The sequence below is a fragment of the Hemibagrus wyckioides genome, linkage group LG18 (genome assembly GCF_019097595.1).
Source record: "Hemibagrus wyckioides isolate EC202008001 linkage group LG18, SWU_Hwy_1.0, whole genome shotgun sequence".
Taxonomy (NCBI): Eukaryota; Metazoa; Chordata; class Actinopteri; order Siluriformes; family Bagridae; genus Hemibagrus; species Hemibagrus wyckioides.
Window position 1 is genome coordinate 6,318,219 of NC_080727.1, and position 24,504 is coordinate 6,342,722.

Below are 24,504 nucleotides of genomic sequence, written 5' to 3' on the forward strand. Positions count from 1 at the left end.
AAAAGGGGAACCAACACAATATTAGGCAGGTGGTCATTCCTTGCGTATGCTGTTACTGTAGTCTGCCAGACACAACTAAGCTACAATTAACAAGATTTTTAATAGTAAAACACATGAACCACCGAGACATGTATTTGAATGGCAGCTTGTTCCACCATGACATGACATCTTCATATATTTCCAGACTGGATATGTTTAGTCTCCTGCTGCCAGCTTTAATCAAATTCTTACCTGAGAATGATAAAGACAGAGAAAGGCAGTGAGTCATGGAACAAATATTAAAAATATTGGTCGAGCAAGCCAGCGCTGTGTCCTCAGAAGATGCAGGAGCAGGTAGATGGGGATTAGCTGTACTGGATGTCTAGAGAACGGCTGTACTGCGTGGGCAGTGTGCACGGCTCTCATCTCCGCCAGTCTGACAGCCTCTCCACAGGGACCACCTGTCTGCCTGACTATTCAGTGCTAATGGTAAACACTACAGTTCTCCATATAGCCCGTGAGCGCTCTCACGCTCTCCTATGGACTGAAAGGTGCGTCATACGCCCACGTGGCATTCATGCCTTTAACCTGGCCAAACACAAACCGTATGAACTGTCACTCAGAAGCCTGGCTTTGCCACACCGACACTCTAGATCTCGCTGCTGCATGGAAACCCACAGAGTTATATATATATTTTTTAAACACTTTCATGATTTGTGCCGGTTCAATTCATCCCCTTAACAGTAGGAGGATGTCAGGACTAGTCTGTGAGTATGAACGGAAGCATATTTGCTGCCTCATGCATATAATAATAAAGCTTTTTATACCTCAACCCTGTGTGGGGAGCTATTCTGATGTGGCATTTTTTTTTTTTTTGACCCAATTAATTTCATGCCATGAGGCAAGTTGCAAATTAAGCGTAGCTGCTATTTGCGCTTTTAATGGGCCTTTTCTTTTAATCAGTGAAGGTCAAGAGAATGCAAGAGGGAGAAGGGTTCAGCTGAGAGCTATTTTTCAAATCACTTTCAAAAGGATGGACAGAGGAGGATTAAAATGGGAGCGCCTGAGCTCTGTAAATACAGTAGGAAAGGCAAGCTATATATAGCACTTCTGTTTAAACTATTTATACCAGAAATGTTCAATTCTGATTCATTTTTCTGCAAGGAAAATCAAACTCTAATACATTATTTGTTGTTAGCTGCAACTTACACTGGGACTTTGCTGCACACAGATTTTTTTTTGATGATGAACTTTATTATGAATTCCCTCGCTCATCATTTTACATTAGTTCCTCGTGTATTTTTGGTTTCTTTTTTGGTCCTGTCTCCACCTACATTGTGTCATTGGCTCCTTCCTTATACACTCTTGTGTTTACACTGATCGGGTATAACATTATGAGCAGTGACAGGTGAAGTGAATAAGACTGATGATCTCCCCATCATGGCACCTGTTAGTGGGTGGGATATATTAGGCAGCAAGTCAACATTTTGTCCTCGAAGTTGATGTGTTAGAAGCAGGAAAAATGGACAAGCGTAAGGATTTGAGTGAGTTTGATGAAGGGCCAAATTGTGATGGCTAGACCACTGGATCAGAGCGTCTCCAAAACTGCAGCTCTTGTGGGGTGTTTCTGGTCTGCAGTGGTCAGTATCTATCAAAAGTGGTCCAAGGAAGGAACAGTGGTGAACCAAGGCTCATTGATGCATCTGGGGAGCAAAGGCTGGTCTGTGTGATCTGATACAACAGACGAGCTACTGTTGCTCAAATTGCTGAAGAAGTTAATGCTGGTTCTGATAGAAAGGTGTCAGAATACGCATGACGGGTCAGCACTGTTTTGGCTGCAAAAGGGGGAAACCCTTTTGCAGCCAAAACAATATTAGACAGGTAGTCATAATGTTATGCTTGGTTGCTGTACAGTTTTTACAGGTCTTACTAAGTCCTCTCAGTTGTATCATTCATTTCTGAGCCTTGTTTCCCATTTTTTAGTTCCTCTTGCCTCAAATTTTAGATACACCTCTGATTACCTATTACTGCAATTCCTGTTTTACCCTTAGTAATGTTCAGATTTTACACACTCACATCTGTTAGAGTTATGTTTCACATTTCACATTTTGAGTCTAATACTGGTGTCAGCACTTTGTAATAGTGGTATTACAAAAATGGGGTTTCTTGGCTTCTTTTTTTGTCTTAGAAATGAGAGAGAGAGAGAGAGAGAGAGAGACTGGTGTAGAAAATAATATTTATAGCTGCTGTAATGTAAGAGATAGGAACTAACTTGTTTCACATCATTAAATGTACTTATAAATTGATAAAAAGTATAACTTGTTCTTTAGGGAAAGAAAAAAGGCAAACGTGATACACTTGCTGTGATATATACAGTATATATATATATTCTGCAACTGGAAAGAATTAGGAAGACAAAATATTTAATAGCATGCTCTTAATTGCTCCAGATAGTGGAAAAGGACAGAGGTGTGTTGATGATAACCGAAAATCCTAGGGCTCTCACTTCAGCCCTGCTTTTCCTCAGAATAAAATGAAACACTGGCCTGGGGAAGGTCCTCAAGGCAGAGTAGAAAGGAACAACTTAAGGCAAGGTTTGCTAGCTCTAAGCCTATAAGTCCAAATTATGTTAAATGTCAATCAAATAGTGAACATCCTGCAAATAGTGAACAGTTTGGTTAGGTATTAAAGAGGCTTTAATTCTCTGAGGTGGTTGTGGGTGGGTGTGATGAAGAAAGAACATCTGTGTTAGCTTAGAGGGTTACAAAAAAACTCAGTGGGTGGATTTGTAATGCATGCAGCCAGTCTGGGTTTTGAGCCTAATGAGGAGAGACACCATATAGATGGGCAAAATGAATCAATACAGAGGAACTAGAAAAGGTCAAGGGTTTGCTGGAGTGGAGGAGGAGAGGAGCGGGCAGTGGGGTTCTTGAAATGCTCGAAAGGCTTGAAATGTCACTCTTGTTCTCTTCCCCAATTTGCAGCAAATGAATTATATTGATAATTAACATAATGCGGACCTCGAATACCCTTTTTGGGCATTTGCTACCCATTTTATACATCCTAGGTGGTGTCTTTCTGTGTGTGTTTTCATGGAAATAGGCATTAAGGCCAAAATGAAAAATAAAGCGCTCATCCCAACTGGGGGCTGATTATTTATTCAGCAGGAAGTCTGTAAACATTTCAGAGTAATCCAAAATTTATGCACCATCTGATGGTCATTAAAAATGTTATTAGATGCTATAACAACCTCAGAAAGCAGTCTGTATCCTGAAAGCTGCCTTTTTTTCATCTTAAGCATTCGTTTCTGTTCAGGCTGATAATGATGCCATTTCTGATCGAACTCTCGCTCTCATCTCTACCTAAAACTGAGCCGTGCAGCAGCACTTTAGTCTTGTACTCTGTCAGGCTTTTTCGCCTCAGATCAGGTTCCTATGCTTCGACTTTCATGCTGTCTTTCATCGTCATTACGCTTGTCATAGATCGTGTTATAGATTGTTTCTTGTGTAACCCGTCTTACAGAGTCTGCACTACTTTTAGATTGGATTTCTCATGAGTATGGCATTGCAGGAAAATAGTGAGGTAGAGAAGCATCTCTTTCTCTTTTGTTTTAGCCGCTTACATCGAAACATTACTCTTAAGAAATATCTCATATGAACACACCGAATCAGCCATAACATTATGAGCACTGAGAGGTGAAGTGAATAACACTGATGATCTCCTCATCATGGCACCTGGGATATATTAGGCAGCAAGTGAACATTTTGTCCTCAAAGTTGATGTGTTAGAAGCAGGACAAGTCTGACCAGGGCCAAATTGTGATCTCTAGACAACTGGATCAGAGCATCTCCAAAACTGCAGCTCTTGTGGGGTGTTCCCGGTCTGCAGTGGTCAGTATCTATCAAAAGTATCCTTTATGTTCTGTAAGTTGAAAGATGGGGCCCATGGAGCCCATGAACTTATAGGATGCTGCTAACATCTTGGTGCCAGACTGAAATCTAATGGAGTCCATGAATCGACCGGTCAGGGCTTTTTTTTGGCAGCAAAAGGGGGACCAACATAATATTAGGCAGGTGGTCATAATGTTATGTCTGATCGGCAAATATTACAATTTAAACACGTTGAATCCGTTCGGGGTGGCGTTTTCCTGTAAAAAATGAATGTAAGCTGGGAATGCTGAACAGAATGACAGTTCTTGTTTGAGATAATTGTATTGGACCTTTCAAAATTATATATTTTACAGGGTCAATATAGTCCACTCTGTTTAAAGTGATGGCTTCTTGTACCGTGGAGTAATTTCACTCATAGCCTATTACATAAAATACTGCTGGTGAATAATCAAGCAGCAGTACTTCATGTTCATTTGCATGCACACACACACACATTTGTACATAGATAGACAAATGGAGGGATGGACTGAATGTAGTAAACATATCACTTGTTTGTTTGTTTTTTTAACTATCTGCTGCACATTACCCATCCAGGCAGATAAAAACCGTACGCTTTTTCGGTCAATAGATTTGATTGCCGTTGTTGTTTGTTTGTTATCGCACGCCCAATAAGACAGTGCAATCTGCAGAATAAATTGAAAATTAAAGAAATCACCCAAAGCCATTAACTTTGCTGATTCTAGCGAGTAGAAACAAGAGCGAGTTAATTACCGTTGCTTATTCTGCTCAAATTCAACTGTGTCTCCGCTTGTATTAGTCTAATCGGGTTATAATGTACTGTTTGCCGTGCCTTATTGTAGCTGTTACTCTTTAACTCCATTAATTACATTCATCAATCACTCATTCTCTCCCGTCTGGTCTGTGCAGCTCTCACAGCTCAGTGAAACTAACCGGCCATCTCAGTGCACACAGCTACTGAACCTTACAAATCTTAAATGTGTAGTCTGTCAAACTGGATCTCAATTACCTGGAAACTGGGGAATTCAGCATCTGGCTTGACATCAGAATCAATCAGCATGTTATCAAGCCATGCATGCGGTAAGTGAAAGGTGTTGAATAAGAAGTGGGGAAACTTGGGCAAACTGTGTGACCTTTCGTCACCCAGTTCTTATGAAAACTCAAGCTAGCCAAGATTTATTAATGATGGAGGATTAGCAAGCCAAGCTTTCAGGCTCTTTCTTTGATAGACAATGTATATTGAGAGGTATTTCAAAAATACTGCTAGATTTGAGTGCTATAGTTGTTCATGTGAAAAATTCTTTGCCGAAAACATATCTACACTGTGTATCAACAAAGAATCTACAACAATCTAGGACACTAAATGTCCATTTTCAATCTGTGGTACAGTGTTAAATATTGCATCCCTTTAGTTTTGTAAAAATTTCCCTCCAAAATTCAACATTCATTAAATAGTCCTTACGAACCTTACCAAGCAGAAGACTTTGCATTGCATATATTTTCTTGAAATAAATGTGCATCATTAAGACATCTAATGATGTAAAAACCATCAAGGTATTTACTTTAAGGTAAGTAAAATTCCAACAGGTCCAAAAGCTTGCTATGCAAAGTCAGAAAAAATCAACTATTATTAGACTAGAAAATGTTTTCATAAGTGTCTGAGCTATATACACTGACCAGGCATAACTAATATTGTGTTGGTCCCCCTTTTGCTGCCGAAACAGCCCTGACCAATCATGCACTGTGTATTCTGAAACCTTTCTATCAGAACCAGCATTAACTTCTACAGCAATTTGAGCAACAGTATCGGATCACACGGGCCAGCCTTAACTCCCCACATGCATCAGTGAGCCTTGGCCGCCCATGACCCTGTCGCCGGTTCACCACTGTTCCTTCCCTACACCACTTTTGATAGATTCTGACCACTGCAGACCGGAAACACCCCACAAGAGCTGCAGTTTTGGAGATGTTCTGATCCAGTCATCTAGCCATCACAATTTGTCCCTTCGTCAAACTCGCTCAAATCCTAACACTTGTCCATTTTTCCTGCTTCTAACACATCAACTTTGAGGACAAAATGTTCACTTGCTGCCTAATATATCCCACCCACTAACAGGTGCCATGATGAGGAGATCATCAGTCTTATTCACTTCACCTCTCAGTGCTCATAATGTTATGCCTGATCAGTGTATATAGTTCAGACATAGGCAGGAACAATATTATATTTCACTGTGTCATTGTTGATACGTTAATATACACATTTTAACTATTTGGGATTTTTTTTGTTTATGTTAAACATTTTTCAGATCTTTGGATAAACTACCTCTATATCATGTCTTCACTTTAACCTGACTAATAAAAAAATATTTTTAAAATATTCAACTCACCATCTCATTTTATTTAATTATTATTCAATTTATTTAGATTTAATTTAAAATGTAATTAGAATGACCATAATGACAGAATAAGACATATTATGAATTTAACAATCAAAAAGGAAATATCTCATTTAGACAAACATTTCATTCAGTACTACGGCAGCTTGGAGTCTCATCGTGTAAGTCTCTACACCCTTTACACGCCTGGATTTGCACCGATTCTCCCGCTCTTCCTGGCAGAGCCTCTCAAGCTCAATCAGACTGGATAGGAAGCATCCGTGAACTGCAATCTTCAGGTCTCTCCACAAATCCTCTATGGATTTCAAGTGTGTGCTTCGTGTAGGGTGTTCAAGGACATTCCGAAACTTGTCCTGATGCCATTCCGGCATTGTCTTGGATGTGTGATTCATTCTAAACAGCATACATGCTATATGTATACATCTTCTCATGCGAACATTTCTAAAATTATACTTCAGGAAAGAACTGGGGCAGCACAGCTTAGTGGTTAGCACTGTTACCTCACAGCAAGAAGGTACCAGGTTCGAACAGGCAGGGGGCATTTCTGTGTGGGGTGTGCATGTTCTCCCCTTTGTGGGTTTACTCTGGGTACTCTGGTTTCCTCCCAGTCCAAAAACATGTACATTAGGTGGATTGGTAATTCTAAATTGCCTGTGAGTGCGTCTGTTTATATGTGGCCCTGTGATGGACTGGTGACCTGTCCTGGGTATACCCCTGCCTTTCGCCCAATGTGCGCTGGGATAGACCTCCTTGACCCTAATTAGGAATAAAGCAGGTATAGATGATGAATGAATGAAATAAACTGAAGGGGAAAATGATATGATGTGTTTTCTTGCTTAATCAATAAAGAAATGTCTTTCCAACAAACTGTTCTGTAAAAGAATTGCACAATGAAATCAATATTTTAATACGACTAATACCCTGCGTTTTTTGGTTTGATTAAGCATGCAAATTTATGTTTATTTAATGTGGCAAAGCTTCATTGGCACAAATATTTGTCAATAATAAAATACATATATATAGATATAGATATTAGTTATACTAACAAGTGGTGCATAATAATTATGATATCTGTTAATTACTCCATACACATGCAGTGTCTTGAGTAAGATGTAAAAATGAAGGGACTTTATCTAGTCACACTCATCTGCTTTCAGCATATATGTTTATAGGGGGGGGGGTGCCTGTTTTTAGTAGTGTTTGTTTATTTTGATCCTCTCTGATGGATGATATGCAGGGTGGGGGGTCTAAATATATCGAATAACATATTGAAAAGGTCCGGTGCGCACGTGTGTTGTTGGTTACTAAGCAACTTACTCGCTCGCGCCCCACAGCTGCGTCACTTCCTGCAGAACAGTGCGAGAGTCAGAATCGAGTCTGTTCACGCGCAGGCAGCTGAGGCGCTCCGTCTCTGTTTGCGTATGTTTATCAATTACTGTACTAAAAAAAACTGTATAAATATCGAATTTTTCCGTTTTTACTGAAGACTTACATTAGCATTTTGTGGAAGTATTTAATCGGTTTATCGACAAACAAGTTTGGACTGATGTTGGACACGGTGTATCGCCGCGTAACGGGACTAACGTTAGAAATGAACGCCGAAATGTCTCTCAGAAGAGTGTTTCCAAGTTGTAAGTGTGTATTTTTGGGGGGGTTTGTTCGTTTTTAAAGGTTCAAGTTTGTGTTTTTACTTCGAAGCAAGAGTGTCTGCTTGGTTTCGGAGACATTGGAGAAGCTCTCCGTGCCACTTGACCCCGTTTTCCAGAAACGAAGACGCACCGGAGAGGACACCATTACACCTGAAGCACGCTTGACGTGCTGTGCCAATTTAATTCAGAGCTATTTAAAAGTTCCACTGAACTAACAACACTCTCTCGAGGATGGTTTGGTTTCGGAGAAAACACGATGCATTCCATCTGGAAACTTCTCTGCGGTAAGTCTCGTGTGTCATACGTGTATATGGAAAGCGTGTTAAAGCTGCTCGACTCGATCAGCATGAAGAGTGACATCCAAGACTGGCGACGCCACGCGCCGCTCCGGAGCGCCCGGTAGCTGCGGCGTGTCGGTTCTGCGTTTGCGTGCGCGCGACTGGTTGCTGAGGGGGGCAGAGGTTAGGCGAGCGAGAGAATGAGCGCGGACCTGGAGCGCGTGTCGCTGAGCTCCTCGTCTGCGGGCTCGTTGGCGTCCAGCGCGCGCTCGCTCTCCGCCAACGTGCGCAAGCTGCACGATGCGCTCAACCTGCTGCTCAGCGAGCTGGAGCGCGAGCAGTTCGTGCACTGCCTCAACGTGTACCACGCGAAGAGGAACGTCTACGACCTGGTCCAGACGCTTAAAGTGATCCTCGACGCGCCGAGCAAGCGGCAGCTGCTCCCCATGCTGCGCCTGGTCATCCCGCGCTCCGATCAGCTCCTGTTTGATCGCTACACCTCCGAGGGACTCTATTTAAAGTCGGATTTGCTGGCTAGTAGGAACGGGGAGCACGAGAGCACCGCCTCCAGCGCTGCTCATACCGCTTCGCTCCCGCGTTTACCCCTGCGCGGATCCCCTGATCACCAGAGCACCAGCAGCGACGGGACATCAACTGCGCTCGTGCCGCTCCTGGGCAGACATTTCCTACCTGAACCCCCGGGTGAGGTCAGACAGGTGACCCTGAAGCGCCACAAAAGCAACGAGGGTTTAGGTTTCAGCATCCGTGGCGGATCCGAGCATGGGGTCGGGATCTTTGTGTCTCTGGTGGAGCCGGGATCCATGGCCGAGAAAGAGGGGCTGAGAGTCGGCGATCAGATCCTCAAAGTGAACGATAAAGTGTTTGACAGGTTCACGCATGCTGAGGCGGTGAAGGTAAGATACACTTCTAAAGAAAGGTCTGTTCTTTACCAGTCATTGTGTTTGGTTTCCAGAAGTTTCCTAACCCTGATCCTGCAGATCCCCATGTCCTGCACAATTTAATGTGGAGTATGGTGTACTCCAGTAACATGCTGAGGAACATGTGTCATAGGGGATGGTGGCCACAGCATTGTCCCCCATCTGGTACCCCATTGTGTCATGATGTCATCTACATTTTCTCTGGCAGCAATACATTTGATATGAACCAGGTTTTCCTGCCAAAAATCTGATTTTATTCTTATTCGCAAAAGGGACATGACGACACACTGAAGTCAACTAAAGCCCTATTCAGATTGTTTATCAGGGGGCATCTGTAATAAATTTGTTTACACGTCTCCTCGAAGACAAAGCTCTCACATCTGGATAGCAAGAAAATGACCACAGGAGCAGTGAGTTTCTAGCGAGTTGTATTTTCTACAAAATGGATGTTTTGCTATATACGGTCACGCTCCATTCACAACATGGTCGAAGAGGTACTGATGTAGAGAAAAGACACTGGCACTTATTTCAATTTACTGTATTTTAGCAATTTTCTTCTAAAATCTGAAAGTCTAACCAAGGAATAAGTGTGTGTGTGATTTGAGAAATGGATGATTTGAATTGGTAAATGTTAAAAAAAAATCATACAAAACTAAAAAAAAGAAAAAGAAAGAAAGAAGAGCATGTGGATTAGAAACAAAACAAACAAACAACACAACCTCAATTTGTTGCATCTAACTAGTTCTATTCTAACTGGAAAGGCCAAAATCTTTAGCTCTGTAATGGGCACACCACATATTTATGTTTTACAGTTAAGACTAACACCAGCTGTGAGTCTTTTATCTATCTACTTAATGGGTTTGATCCTCCTTTAATAAAGCTCTCGTTTAGAGTCCCATCAGGATCTGAGAGCGAGCAGTTAATAAGTTCCTCAAAGATTTAGCTTTCCATATTATTTTCCTTATTATCTGTGGCTGTAAGGGTGCTTAAGTAAGGAATTAAACACTTCAGGGTGTTCTTTAATAGGAAAACAGTCAATGCCAGGGTGGTTTGAAAGCACTGAGACTGGAGACTCCTTCCTCAAATGCCAACTAGACATCCCAAAGTCCCTGTGTAAGTTTAGTGTGTAGGCTTTCATTAGGATTATATACATATACACCGATCAGGCATAACATTATGAGCACTGAGAGGTGAAGTTAATAACACTGATGATCTCCTCATCATGGCACCTGTTAGTGGGTGGGATATATTAGGCAGCAAGGGAACATTTTGTCTTCAAAGTTGATGTGTTAGAAGCAGGAAAAATGGACAAGCGTAAGGATTTGAGCGAGTTTGACAAGGACCGAATTGTGATGGCTAGATGACCGGATCAGGGCATCTCCAAAACTGCAGCTCTTGTGGGGTGTTCCCGGTCTGCACTGGTCAGTATCTATCAAAAGTGGTCCAAGGAAGGACGAGTGGTGAACCAGTGACAGGGTCATGGGCGGCCAAGGCTCACTGATACACGTGGGGAGTGAAGGCTGGTCCGTGTGATCCGATCCAACAGACGAGCTACTGTTGCTCAGATTGCTGAAGAAGTTAATGCTGGTTCTGATAGAAAGGTGTCAGAATACACAGTGCATGACGGGTCAGGGCTGTTTTGAGACCAGCACAATATGAGGCAGGTGGTCATAATGTTATGCCTGATCAGTGTACATTTAGTTATTATCATTTGTTTGATTGAAGTGCTATGACTGCTGTGTTTAAATGAAGTTATTATTCTATTTTCAATTGAAATACCCGTTAAATACTTGGAATATAACATACAGAGGTTTGACTCTAGGAGTGTCAGACTTGAGTTTCCTTGATATGAAATTCTCTATTAATTATTGTCTAAGACAAAGAGCACGTCTGTTCCGTAAACAAGCCAGCGATCCGTTTGTTCTTTCATGCCTCGGCATGGGAAGTCTATACTGCTGCCCATTTCATCAGCCAGCTCACCACCTGCTGTTATCTTACGTCAGTAATTGCATTCTCCATGCTGGGTTTTGATTGATATACGCAATATGCATTCTCTCCGTGCATATATTGAATATCGCCGCCGTAGGGAAGGAGAAGTTATTGTCGTCTCGTACAAATCAGATATTCTCAGGTCCTTTCAGGTGAGTGCTTACATTCGGCCTGGACACTGTTAGTGTTTTGTAAATGATCTGAGGATATGCTGTAATGTTTATCATGAGGCTCTGGATTATTATGAGAAAAGAAATGACTAGATATACTTTAATTTTCAGAAGTCCAAGGTTTATTTTTGGCTCTTTTTTTAATTGCATGTCCAAATATCTACAATCTTTCTGCACTTCTGTTCTTTTGCTCAATTGCTTCTCATGGGTCAGTTTATCGATCCACAATACACAATTTGGTTTGATACAAAATCTACATATTTCAGCATGGGCTAGGGTTAGTAATTCGATACTTTGACAGCCATCATGTAAAAATTCCATCAAATAGAATCCATTAAAACCTACAAGCACAAACTCCACTTGTTGCATTAAGATGACTTCCACTCTACGGCAGTGATGCCTCTGGATAAATGAAGATAAAAAGCAGAGGCGGCAAACAAAGAGATGGTAATATTCCTCTAACTGCTGCCATCCTCTCCCAAACACGACTGCAATAAATAAATATCATCGGAAAGACATCTTTTAAATGTCTGCCCCAAGTATTTCCTAATATAGCTTCTTTCCGGCTCTCCTGCAGCGCTGCTAGAGAGGAAGTCCTTTACATCAGCAGCTTCCAACTGCTTAAAATACCTCTAAGGCTTAATGCTGCAATCGAGTAAACAGTTTAAAACTTTTTCAGTCTCATTGCTTTTTTTCTACCCCCCCCCCCTTGCCTTATCACTTCCACCGGGGGAGCAACGGCGTCACAGGCAGGCAGAGCGCTGGCTGTAAATCCTCTGCCTCACACCTTCCACACAGATTGAGTGAGGAAGAGGTGGCAGAGGAGTGACTCCTGGCTAATCACATAGGTGCCTAAAGATGTGGATGTGCCCAGTGTCGCATGCAAAGGCATGAGAGCATTCCAGAGGAAAAGAGCTTCGTTCTCTGTAATCTTTATGGCAGGGGTTGAACTGAGCGACTACGAAACATAATTTCATAAAGACCTTTATAAGTAAGGAGGGTTTTTTGGGATCCTCTGCCAGTTTGAAACGTCTAATACCCCCCACTTTATTAGCAGATAATAGTAAGTCAGGGTTTTAGAAAAAATAATATGTCTCCATATGTTAGCTGAACTTGCCAGCAGGCTGAGTTATCTTCATATTTTAGAAACAGAAGGAGGGCCATCTGTCTCTGGGACAGTGTGACTGTCCTCTGGGTCTATAATGTGCTTCATGGATATTGTGATGTATCTCAGCTTATTCAAAGAAGATAATCCAACAAGTAGGGGATTTAATCAGCATGCCCCCTGCTTCCTAGTGGAAATGTCTGTCCAGAGTTGGGTGTGACGGAATGAGCTGTGTGTGTGTGTGTGTGTGTGTGTGTGAGAGAGAGTTTCTGTGTTTGTGCAGTAATGAGTCGTATCGCATGATGGGTAGCACAATCTTCAGGGCCGTCTGAGTTTGCCTCCTTCTCAAGCAAGCTGTGATAGATGACTGTGTTTTGTAGTCCCCCTTTTTTTTCTTCTGGTGAAAATAAAGCTAACCCCCCGACTACAGTCGTACTTTTCTGCTGCCTAGAATGTGTGCTAGAACGTTCAATGCACTCCCAATTCAAAATAACATAGACAACATTCTGAATATGGATGCGTGGCACCAGTTGTCCTCCTACAGCTTTTTGAACATTCCATTCCAGATTTACTTCCTCTTTGCATTTAGAATAAGCTCCAGGCTTCTGGGAAGGCTTTTTTTTTGCTAGATTTTGGAGCATGGCTGGGTGGATTTGCTCATTCAGCTATAAGAGCGTTAGTGAGAGATCAGGCAACGATGTCCCAATGGTGTTCAGTGGTGTTTCAGTCTCTGTGAAGCACACTTGAGTTTCTCCCTTCCAAAATTGGCAAATCATGTCTTCACAGACCTCAATTTGTGTAGAAGGGCATTGTCATGCTGGAACAGATGTGGACCTCTTAAGATCCAGTGAAGGAAATTGTAATGGAAAATGGAAAATATGGCCTGGTCTGATGAATCACATTTTCTTTGCGGTCATGTTTCATTTAGTTGTGGTATTTCATGTTACCACTTTTGATTAGTGCCATGGTCTAAATGTGACGAGAATAAACACTGATCAGGCATAACATTATGAGCACTGACAGGTGAAGTGAATGACTCTGATTATCTCCTCATCATGGCACCTGTTAGTGGGTGGGATATATTAGGCAGCAAGTGAACATTTTGTCCTCAAAGTTGATGTGTTAGAAGCAGGGAAAATGGACAAGCGTTAGGATTTGAGCAAGTTTGACAAGGGCCACAATATAATGGCTAGACAACTGGATCAGAGCATCTCCAGAACTGTAGCTTTTGTGGGGTGTTCCCGGTCTGCAGTGGTCAGTATCTGTCCAAGGAAGGAATGGTGAACCAGTGACAGGGACATGGGCGGCAAAGGCTCATTGATGCACGTGGGGAGTGAAGGCTGGTCCGTGTGATCCGATCCAACAGACAAGCCACTGTTGCTGGTTCTGATAGAAAGGTTTCAGAATACACAGTGCATGATGGGTCAAGGCTGTTTTGGCAGCGAAACCTGGGACCAACACAATATTAGGCAGGTGGTCATAATATTATGCCTGATTGGTGTGCTTCTCTATCCGTTTGTCCTTTCTGGTTTTTGTCATCATATGTTTTAACACAAGCTATGCCATTGGTTTTGATAACCAGACCCGAAAGGGTGAAATGAAAAATCGATGTAAAACAGAAGCCAGGAAAAGTAGAAATGCTGAGCTACTACCAGTCTCTTTTTATACATCTATCATCTCCAAAGAATATAAGAAATGAGCCTGTGACCTGAAGCAGTCTAGTGTGCCCCTCTAGACTGCACTGCAAATGCACTTACTGAAAATTTAATTCAGCTGAATGCTAAATCCTTCCATTATTTGTATATGCTACCGAAACTACATCCTTTAATGGTAATCGGTAACGTGTTTTTTCTTAGCTGTTAGGTTGTTGCCATTTCAAAATATAGCCATTTTCATGTTGGTTCTGTGGTTCGAGGCTTCCTATGGAAACGTGAGAATTGATTGTCGTACCAAGTTCCAAGTCTGTTTTAAATTATTACCTAAATGAATCAGAAAATGCTTTAATTTGAGGAGAGATGCTCAAATGAGGATAATTACTCAGTGTACTTGTTGTCCTGGGACTGAGAGGTAACTTACACTTCAGCCAGTGTTTGATTGAAGATGAGCAGTAAAGCATTTAGTGGCAAGAAAGGATCAGTTCTGATTGACTTATCAATATCAATCTCTCTCTCTCTGTCATAGAGTTGAACAGACAGTTTAGTACACACTGGGGCTTCTTTCTCAACACTGAGAGTAAAATCACACACCCACACTTGTTATATGATCAAGACTGGGAGAAAGAATACCATGCTTACTAAAGTTTGCTCAGTCAGGGAGAAGGCAGAAGAACAGATGATAATGGAGGAAATGAGGAGAAGGGGAGTGAGGATGGAGGTAGAGGATGAAACGCAGAGCTGTAAAATTCTGCTGAAAACACATGCAAGGATTTTTAAAGAACATGCTATGGAGAGGAGATCATATCCACTTTAGTGGAGTTTTAATGCTATAGAAAAGCCATCCCACTATTTTCTCAGCAATTAGATTTTTGCCAGTTTCTACCCACCAGCCTATGTGATGGCTGCCATCTACAGAGCATGAGGGCAAGTGCTTCCTCCAAGACCCGTGAAGCCGACTACCACATCTTTTTCAAACGCGGTACAATCACAGAGCCCCATCACACATCTATAGGAAAGTGCTATATGACCTTTTCAGTATACATGAGCTCACAGATGCTCACGATTCACTGGGGCTGAGAATATATAATCCTTTCCATCGAGAGAGCACAGCCAATTTTGTTCTCTTAGATGGCTGTGGTGTTGCTAAGCCTGTTAAACCACACCAGTTGGACTAGATGGACAAACGTGTAAAAGAGATCACGTCAGAAACGTTACCGATTTTCAGTGCACTTTATTTACAAGTGGTAATAATACTAATACATACTAATTGAGAATAGACTTCAGGAAAAAATAAGGAAGAGCGCCATGATGTCCAGCGTTTGTGTGAGACATGTTTTTATTGTTATGCTGATAAGCTGTACTCTCCCTGCTTATTCTATCACACATTCTTTGTTTCTGTTCATAGAGACTCCTTTCTTTGGTTAAGGCTTTGTCCTTTCCTCCTAGGATTATTTAGGGAGAAGGAATATAGTGCAGTAATTTAATACAGCTCACTTGACCGCTCCCTCTCCCCCTCAACCCTTTGTCCACATCATTTCTCGCTCGAGTCGACAGTGGACAAACAGTAACGCCTTGTAGCTACAGATGGTGGACGGACAGAGAGATGCACTGCATTGTGTATACCTCTCTAAAGACCCAGTACAGTATTGATGAGAAGGTCTGCCCTGTCCTACTCGTAAGTGCCATGGCCCTGTCCGAGGCCTCTGATTGGCTGCTGCCGTGATCAGTGACTCCTGCTGGTAAATAATTAAAGAAGCAAGCCACCTCAGCTCCGAGCTGCCACTACTTCACTGCTGTTAAGCTGCTCCGAAAGAGAGAGAAACCCCCCCTGTACAAGCAAATAAAATCATGTTAAGGTGATTTTTATTCTTATTTCTCGAAGAGATGATGGTTTTTATTTGTCACACTTTGACCCCCCTGTTTTTTTTTTTTTTTACTTCTCTCTTCCTTTTATGCCTTCTGTCTCAGATAACCTCGCTTAATTAGAGTGCACATTAGCGGCACGCATGCTCCGAATGCTAACATGGCTGCCCGCTTTACACACAAACACGTCTGGGATGAACATATACAAACTTGCAGAGAATCACAGAATTATTTCGTTATGCAACTTCATTTAAAGCTGTACTGATGTGTGCCGGCATTCTGAATTAAAACCTTGTGGCCCAAAGCACCGATTAAATTATGGATGCCTCAATCTAATTACTGGGATCAGTAAAAATTTGCCATATTTTCTGGTTCAATCCACTTGTAGTTTCTTCCCTTGTGCAAGAATTCAGGGCTCTGCGTCTACATTGCCACTACATCTGTGATGCTTTTCATGACTTTGCAACAAAAAGCTTGCAGAGACACTGTTTGAATACAAAGAGGAAGTCAGTATTTATCGGCTGGCTTGTTCATTTTCGGCCGAAATGTTGCAGTGAAATCCAGAGCCTATCTAGGGAACACAGAGGGCAAAGAACCTGGAAACAGGAACACCACCAGTCCACTGCAGGGCACCATACACACAAATGTACACACTCATTGAGATTTAGCACAGACAAAACATCTATATACATGTTATTGGAGGAAAACACACATGGAGCCAGGAAGAACATACAAAACAGACAGGGATTCAAGCTCAAGATCAAACCAGGGACCTTGAAGGTGTGAGGTGGTAATACTATATGTTGCAGCACATAGTCACATTTAGCTGATTCACAGCTTTGTTATATTGGCTTTTATTCAAAAGTGTTCTGCTGCTGGTGAGCTATCAGATTCAGGCCCCTGTCTGTGTGATCCCCCCACATTAAAGGGAACAAATGTACACCGACCAGGTATAACATTATGACCACCTGTCTAATATTGTGTTCGTCCCAGCCTTCGCTTCTCACATGCATCAATGAGCCTTGGCCGCCCACTGTTCCTTCCTTGGACCACTTTTGATAGATTCTGACCACTGCAGACCGGGAACACCCCACAAGAGCTGCAGTTTTGGAGATGCCCTGATCCAGTGGTCTAGCCAACACAATTCGACCCTTGACAAACTCCCTCAAATCCTTACGCTTATCCATTTTTCCTGTTTCTAACACATCAACTTTAAGGACAACTTGCTGCCTAATATATCCCACCCACTAACAGGTGCCATGATGAGGAGATAATCAGTGTTATTCACTTCACCTGTCGGTGCTCATAATGTTATGGCTGATCGGTGCAACTGAGCAATCTGCTCAAACTAACAGTCATAAATTAAATTGTCATTTTTAGTACTTACAAAAACACTTCAGTTAAGAACTCTACGAAGAACCCATGCAAGGTTTTGCTCCGCTTAGCTAGCTCTAAAGTTACCTCTAGAACCTGTATGAAATAACTCATCATGATCTGCTTGCCTGAATCACTGAAGTGTTAAGTGAGTTAACAGTGCCAAGTGATAATGCTGCCGCAAGGTACCTGCGGTTTTGCCTGAAGATGCCTGAGGATGTCAGAAAAACAAAACAAAACAAAACACCTCACCCCGAGTCTGTATACTGTATAAGGATTCATATGGGGGGGGGGGCTGGCAGGGATAGGCAGGTGACCAAATCGATTCAGTCAGAAAATATAATTTGGGAAACATTGTGTAGATTTGACTGATAACTACAAACTTGTTTGTGACCATGTCTCTCTCTCTCTCTCTGTGGAAATTAACAGAAATGTGTTTAGTTTGTAGAAAGATGTGCAGTGTATGAAATCTGAAGTGTTTCTTGCCATGTTCAGTCCCTTGTGTCACATTGTGGCAGTAATGCAGGGGTTGTATTATCTGCTCTGTTTTTCACGGCACACCTTAAGGAGCGTTTTTATGATCATCGTTGTGTTTTCCACAGGTCTTGAAATGTGCTAGAGATGGGCACTGAAGGTGGGGTCATGTCCTAGTATGTCTAAAGCCTATAACAAAAGCTCCATTCGGACACAGGGTATAACACAGCTCTGTCTCGTGCCCTTTTTTTTTTGTCCCCGACCCGTGCTGCATTCCCCCCTGCTATTTGCATTTCGAAGTACATAGATCAGGTCCAGGTGTGAGCAAAATGAGGTTTAATTCCTACGCTAATTATTCTTTTGAGCTGTAATATTTTTCTCTTGGCAGGTCATTGGTTTTGGTTGAGCAGAAATGTTGTAATTGCCGGTCAGTTAAATGTTTCACGAGCTGCTCTTTTCTATATCCTTGCATGCAGCAGGGAAAACCAGCTCATGCCAAATATTCACTGGTGCTACTGCTGTGCTCAGTCAGCAAAACATACAGCTGATAAATGGAAAGATGCTGAGCTCATTCCACTTCTAAGTAATCTTGTATCATGGTGTCATACCAAGGGCAGAATAAGACTGGATCAAAGCATTGAGGAATAGTCCCTGAAGACTCAATTTTTAATTTAGTCATGCAAATCTTCTACAAACAAGAACGTTCGTGTGTGTGTGTGTGTGTGTGTGTGTGTGTGTGTGTTTATGTGAAGCTCATGAATATCACAGGGCTTCTGTTGTATTCAGGTCAGGGTGTTGATGCAATTTAGATGCAGACGCAGTCTCTGAACAAATTCAAACAGAATCTGTACATTTTTGCATACTTTTAGGATTAAGGACAACTGTACACCTGACCCTCGGTGCAATTGTCCAATCAGCCAATCATGTGGCAGCAATGCGATGCATAATATCATACAAATACAGGTCAAGTGCGGTCGTTTTCACATCCAAGTGCAGAATCTCAGTGACTTTGGGAAATGTCACACATGGCTGCTGATAGCTTAATAAGAAAGGTTCGAGTAGAATAGACAGACTGGTTCGAACTCGCAGAACTCAGCTCACTAGTGTCCACAGCCGTGTTGAGCAGAAAAGCATCTATGAACACATAAACAGGAATCGGAGGCTAGCACATGCCGTCATCCTGAATATAGAGTACACCACTGAAATCAAGAGTTTAAGTGCAAACACCTCTCATCCGAAAGCGATGCTGCTAGTAATAATTAATAGCAGATGCCAAGTGCAAAAGCAAGTCCATTAAAAACCACCTGGAAATAATAAAGCTCCCTGACTGAAATATATTCCTACAATCTTGATGTGACCTTCTCCTGACATGAAGAGCTCTTTATCAGAGTGTCTATCATCTTAAAGAGCGGCGCGAACGTTTCGAATACATATCTTCATACGCAGCATGCTGCGATCACGTTGCCGTGTACTAGGGGGATTTTAAAGGGGAAATAAAAAATTAATATGCTTAGAGGGAATGATTAAAGTCTCTCAATGTCATTGAGATGGCCTGAAGCAGACTTTAATATTACAAACCCATGTGTATTGCTGCACGGATATGAGAGAAATATGTCAATATTAATTTAGCAGAGATGCATGAGCGGTCAGGCCAGACCACCATTTTTCATTATAACCCCTGGATTATGATGCCATGAAGCAGTAGAGGCAAGCGGGTCGGATGACTTACTCGGGCCAGCCCGATGAAGATAATTGATTCTGTTCAAAGATTTATATTTCCGCGAAAGTCTGCGAAAGCACAAGCGGTTGTTCGGCGTGCAGGCTTTGCGGTGCGGATCAACACCGAACAGAAATTAGTTCAATGTCAGAGAGACCTCGATCCGCACCCGACTTTAACATATGCTCTCTGACTGATTAGTTTTCCTGTGGAGAACTGCCAGTGCGGTCCATCACTTTGATACGCTCGTCTCCTCAGCCAGGCCCATGAGGACTCTATAGACAGAGCGCTCAGCAAAAGCTTCCCTGCAGAACACACGTCCTCCTGTGGCTAAAGGCTGGGCTAATGAGAAAACCGCGATTTGATAGGTGATATAGCCGTCCTGTCATTCATTATCGGCCTCACACCGAGAAAGAAAGGAATGAAAGGAAGACAAACTGTGCGACAGATTGCACTCACAATTTTTGACTTCTCAGTTTGCTGGAATTGGTGCAGTATGGAAGCATTAGAAAGATGTTTGGATTGTTCTTAACGTTTGCTATGGTAACCTGGTGTCACGGTGTCATCATGTTATGCCTGGTCATAATGTTATGCCTGGTCAGTGTATATCTTTCCAAGATAGATCAAGGGAAAACTGTACATCTAATTGTTTTGAATTCTTCCACTTATTGCTTTGTTTATTGATGACTTACACCAGAGAAATCCTCCAGCATGTGAAATTCAATCAATAAGCCAGTATTATAGCAACCCCTCCGGGTGCAGATCATTGTTTAGCATCGTCAAAACGCATCTACGAGTGAAATCGAATGAGAGACAAAAGAGCGGAACTTTCTGATCCGCCTCAATACAACATAATAATGTCAAAATAATGAAAAGCGATCTCTGGAGTTTCTCAGTAAACCGATAACATTGTCGGATTCGTCACCTCGTCATATGCCCTTTGTGTTCAGTGCCACAGAGAGAGTTCAGACGTAAGCCTCGACTGCGGCTCCACATTACGCTCGCTGTGTGTGGCGTTGGAGATGCCGAGTAAGCCGGCTCTGTTCTGTAATTCTTAACAGCCTCCAGAGACACAGATGAAACTCTGAGCTCAAGGGTTATTAACATCCCAGCTGACTCCATTTGCACTAATATTCCTTCCTGTTTTACAGCCCGAGAGACTACATGACGAATCTGTTTCAATTAATTATATTAAGGTGCTAATTTCACAGGGATTTTACATACATGTAACACAACCTGATTTTATTGCATATACTAAAGTTTCTTAATTACTAGAATGAATGACTTGGAGTCAGCAGGATCAATTCCCATAGTATTAACATAAACCAATTACAATGTAAAATCTCACAAGGATGATGTCACTCATGAGAACTACCCCGATCAGGGGTATAACATTATGACCACCTGCCTAATATTGTGTTGGTCCCCCTTTTGCTGCCAAAACAGCCCTGACTCGACAAGGCATGGACTCCACTAGATCCCTGAAGGTGTGCTGTGGTATCTGGCACCAAGATGTTAGCAGTAGATCCTTTAAGTCCTGTAAGTTGCGAGATGGGACCTTCATGGATCGGACTTGTTTGTCCAGCACCTCCCACAGATACTGGATTGGATTGAGATCTGGGGAATTTGGAGGCCAAGTCAACACCTCAAACTCATTGTTATGGTCATCAAACCATTCCTGAACCATTTTTTGCTTTGTGTCACGGCACATTATCTTGCTAAAAGAGGCCACAGCCATTTTCATGAAGGGTATACATGGTCTGCAACAATGCTTAGGTAGGTACGTGTCAAAGTAACATCAACATGGATGGCAGAACCCAAAAATTCCAAGCAGAACATTGCTCAAATGAACCTCATGCAACAATAAGTCTTGGCCGCCCATGACCCTGTCGCCGGGTCACCAAATATTCCTTCCGTGGACAACTTTTGATAGATACTGACCACTGCAGACCGGGAACACCCCACAAGACCTGCAGTTTTGGAGATGCTCTGATCCAGACGTCTAGCCATCACAATCTGGCCCTGGTCAATCCTTACTCTTGCCCATTTTTCCTGCTTCTAACACATCAACTGTTCACTTTCTGCCTAATATATCTCACCCACTAACAGGTGCCATGATGAGGAGATAATCAGTGTTATTCACTTCACCTCTCACTGCTCGTAATGTTATGGCTGATCGGTGTATTACTATAGTATTAAATTAAAACAAGTGTGGTAGAACTGTGCAGTGGAAATGTATGTGTCACAAAACACCCCTGTTCTCAGGTGAGAGCTTGGTGTTTAAATGTATTAAAATGAATCAAATCAAATCATCTTGGATGAACAAAAACTCATGGTGATAATGATACTAAATTTAATCCCGCATTTGAATAAATGAGCATTTTTAGGTAAGAATGTTCATAGGTGACACCTAAACTAAGCTAACATGCACATGTTGAGAAATACCAGTCTCCCATAAGCACACTCAGTCACGCCTCAGTTGATTGAGCTCCTGTGGTATAAAAATACAAACAGTATTTTCATGAATATCACATTTTTTAGCGTTTATGCTTCTGTGAACACTGTTAACGAGTAAATTTGTTTCTCTCCATGCTGAGAAACAAAGCTCATAATCATCTACAGTCAACTTTGGTTTAAATGATGAGTCAATGCCTTCTGCTTGGTTATTATTATTATTATTATTATTATTATTGCTAGTATTATTTTTTGTTTTTAACCTGCATTGCAAGTACTGCCTTTTTTTCACTTTCAGGTCTGAAGTAGCAATCCAAAATAATTGCCTCTGCGAAAAATGGCCATTGGAATAAGTAGTTCTTGTTGTTTATACTTAACTGGAGGCAGCAGAGGGGTGTGTGTGTGTGTGTGTGTTCACATGGAGGCTCATGGGGGCTTATTGTAACTTTCAGTGACTTTACCTTTCTGGTAATTATACCCAGGAATCTTTCTCTGTCTCTCTGTCTCTCTCTCTCTCTCTCTCTCTCTCTCTCACACTTCAACTTTCTCGCCCTCTCTCCACTCTGTATCTGGGTAATTTCCTTTCAAATGTTTTTTCAATTTGAACACTAATTTTCTAAAGAGTCGTGAAAGAAAATTCAAGCAAATCAGTGTTCCTACCAACTACAATTAAGTACCTGAAGTGCACAGCTGTTTTACACATCTGTATTTGAAAATAAAGTGCTTTGAAATTGTAGTAGATAGTTTCAGCATTAATGTTCACTTATTCAAAAATATATACATTTGTATGATAGATTAATTTGTTTGTTAGATTAATTTGTATGTATGTATGTATATATATATATATATATATATATATATATATATATATATATATATATATATATATATATAAAATTTGTTTTGTTTTGTTTTCTTTGATTTTTCTCTCCTTGTTTTTTTTTTATCTACAGAAATATTTTGCCAAAAGCTGTTAGAATTTTGGACTTAGTATTTAATTCTGAAACGTAATTACTTCTCTTACACCCTTCCCTATAATTCTAAGGCTAAGGCTGATCTAGCACTATAAAAAAGAAACAAAAAAGCTCAACTTAATTATCTATTTTCTGAGCCCTGTTCACTATTATAGAGGGAATGGCAACTTTCACTCCTGGCTGTGTGCTTAATTATAATGTTTAAGAATTTTATTAAAAAAAAAAAAATAGGGAAATGTTTGAGTTATTATTATTATACCTGTACTTTCAAAAGAAATGTTGAGCCGTAAGAACCGCCAAAGGAAGCCTACTTTTAGACATACTGCGAATCAGCTATTTCTTTTATGTCTTAATGAAACAAAAAGGATAATTATTTTGGCCAAACATTGCAGCAGCTTAAAAGGCAAACCTTGGCCGGTTTTTCTGCTGGGCAGCTATAAATGAAAAGCTAATAGCCATGTACCAGTCTTGTCTTGAGTGCATGGGCTACTGATTTGTCCACCCCAGGGAAATTAAATGACCAGAGCCAAGTCCAGGTTCATTGAAGGAAGCACAGAGGTAGTGGCAACTAATCCCTGTGATTGAAATAAGTGAAAACACTGATCCCAAAGCTGTTAATCAAAGTTTTGAAACCTAACAATACACGCTTGAAGCAATGAATAACAGTGAAGTGTTGAAGGAGACATCTGATTACAGGAAGACTTATTATTTACACTATATGGCCAAAAATATGTAGACACCTGAACCTCAAGTTCTTCATTAAACTGTTGCCACGAAAATGGAAGAACCCAATTTTCTAGAATGTTTCGAAGATCTCCCTTCACTGAAACTAAGGAGCACAAGTACAGTATGTTCCAGCATGACAGTGCCCTTTATGATTTCCCTAGAATGGAGTAGAGGAACTTAAGTGGCCCCTGAACACCTTTGGGATGAACTGCAATGCCGATATCAGCTTAATATTCTTGTCGCTGAATGAGAACAAATCCCCAAATCTGGAGGAGAGGATATTATAACATTTGGAATATTAGGGGCTCAGATGGTTGAGGCTCTGGGTTGTTGATCGGAAGGTGAGGGTTCAAGCCCCAGCAGTGCCCAGCTGCTACTGGTGGGCAATTGAGCAAGACCCTTAACTCTGTCTGCTTCAGGGGCGCTGCATTATAGCTGCCCCTGCGCTCTGACCCCGACTTCCTTAGCTGGGATATGTGAAGAAAAGAATTTCATTGTGCTGTGATGTATGTGTGGGATGTTCAAAACGCATGTATAGATGTGATGGTCAGTTGTCCACAAACATTTGGCCATGCAGTGTTATAAACATTCCAAGACTGAAGTAATTAAAGCGTAAGATTCTCCAGGATCTAATGCAGTTAATTTCTCTGCATCTCACTCATTTTTAAACACAGCAGTTCGCCTAAAGCTCAAGAATCTTATCTCCTGGCCTCAATATATTATCTCCTGGCCTCAACACTGTATATTAAATTTTTAATAACATCTTATTAAAAAGCAACCACCATGTCACCTCAGCTGCGCCTTACAGTAATTCTGAATGTACGTAGATGGATTCTTACTTGTCACGCTGTACAG

At 41.5% G+C, this 24,504-nt stretch overlaps 1 protein-coding gene across 4 annotated transcripts in view; it reads left to right on the forward strand.

Annotated features, from left to right (window-relative positions):
• Positions 1–7,653: 7,653 nt before the first annotated feature.
• Positions 7,654–24,504, forward strand: part of whrna (whirlin a) — a 107,086-nt gene continuing 90,235 nt past the window's right edge. For all 4 annotated transcript variants that reach the window (XR_009207286.1, XM_058416471.1, XM_058416473.1 and 1 more), the window contains exon 1: positions 7,654–9,124. Coding sequence is in view for 3 of the 4 variants with exons in the window: in XM_058416471.1 (XP_058272454.1) it covers positions 8,411–9,124 (714 nt within the window). In the remaining variant the exon portion in view is untranslated. The remainder of the gene's footprint in view (positions 9,125–24,504) is intronic.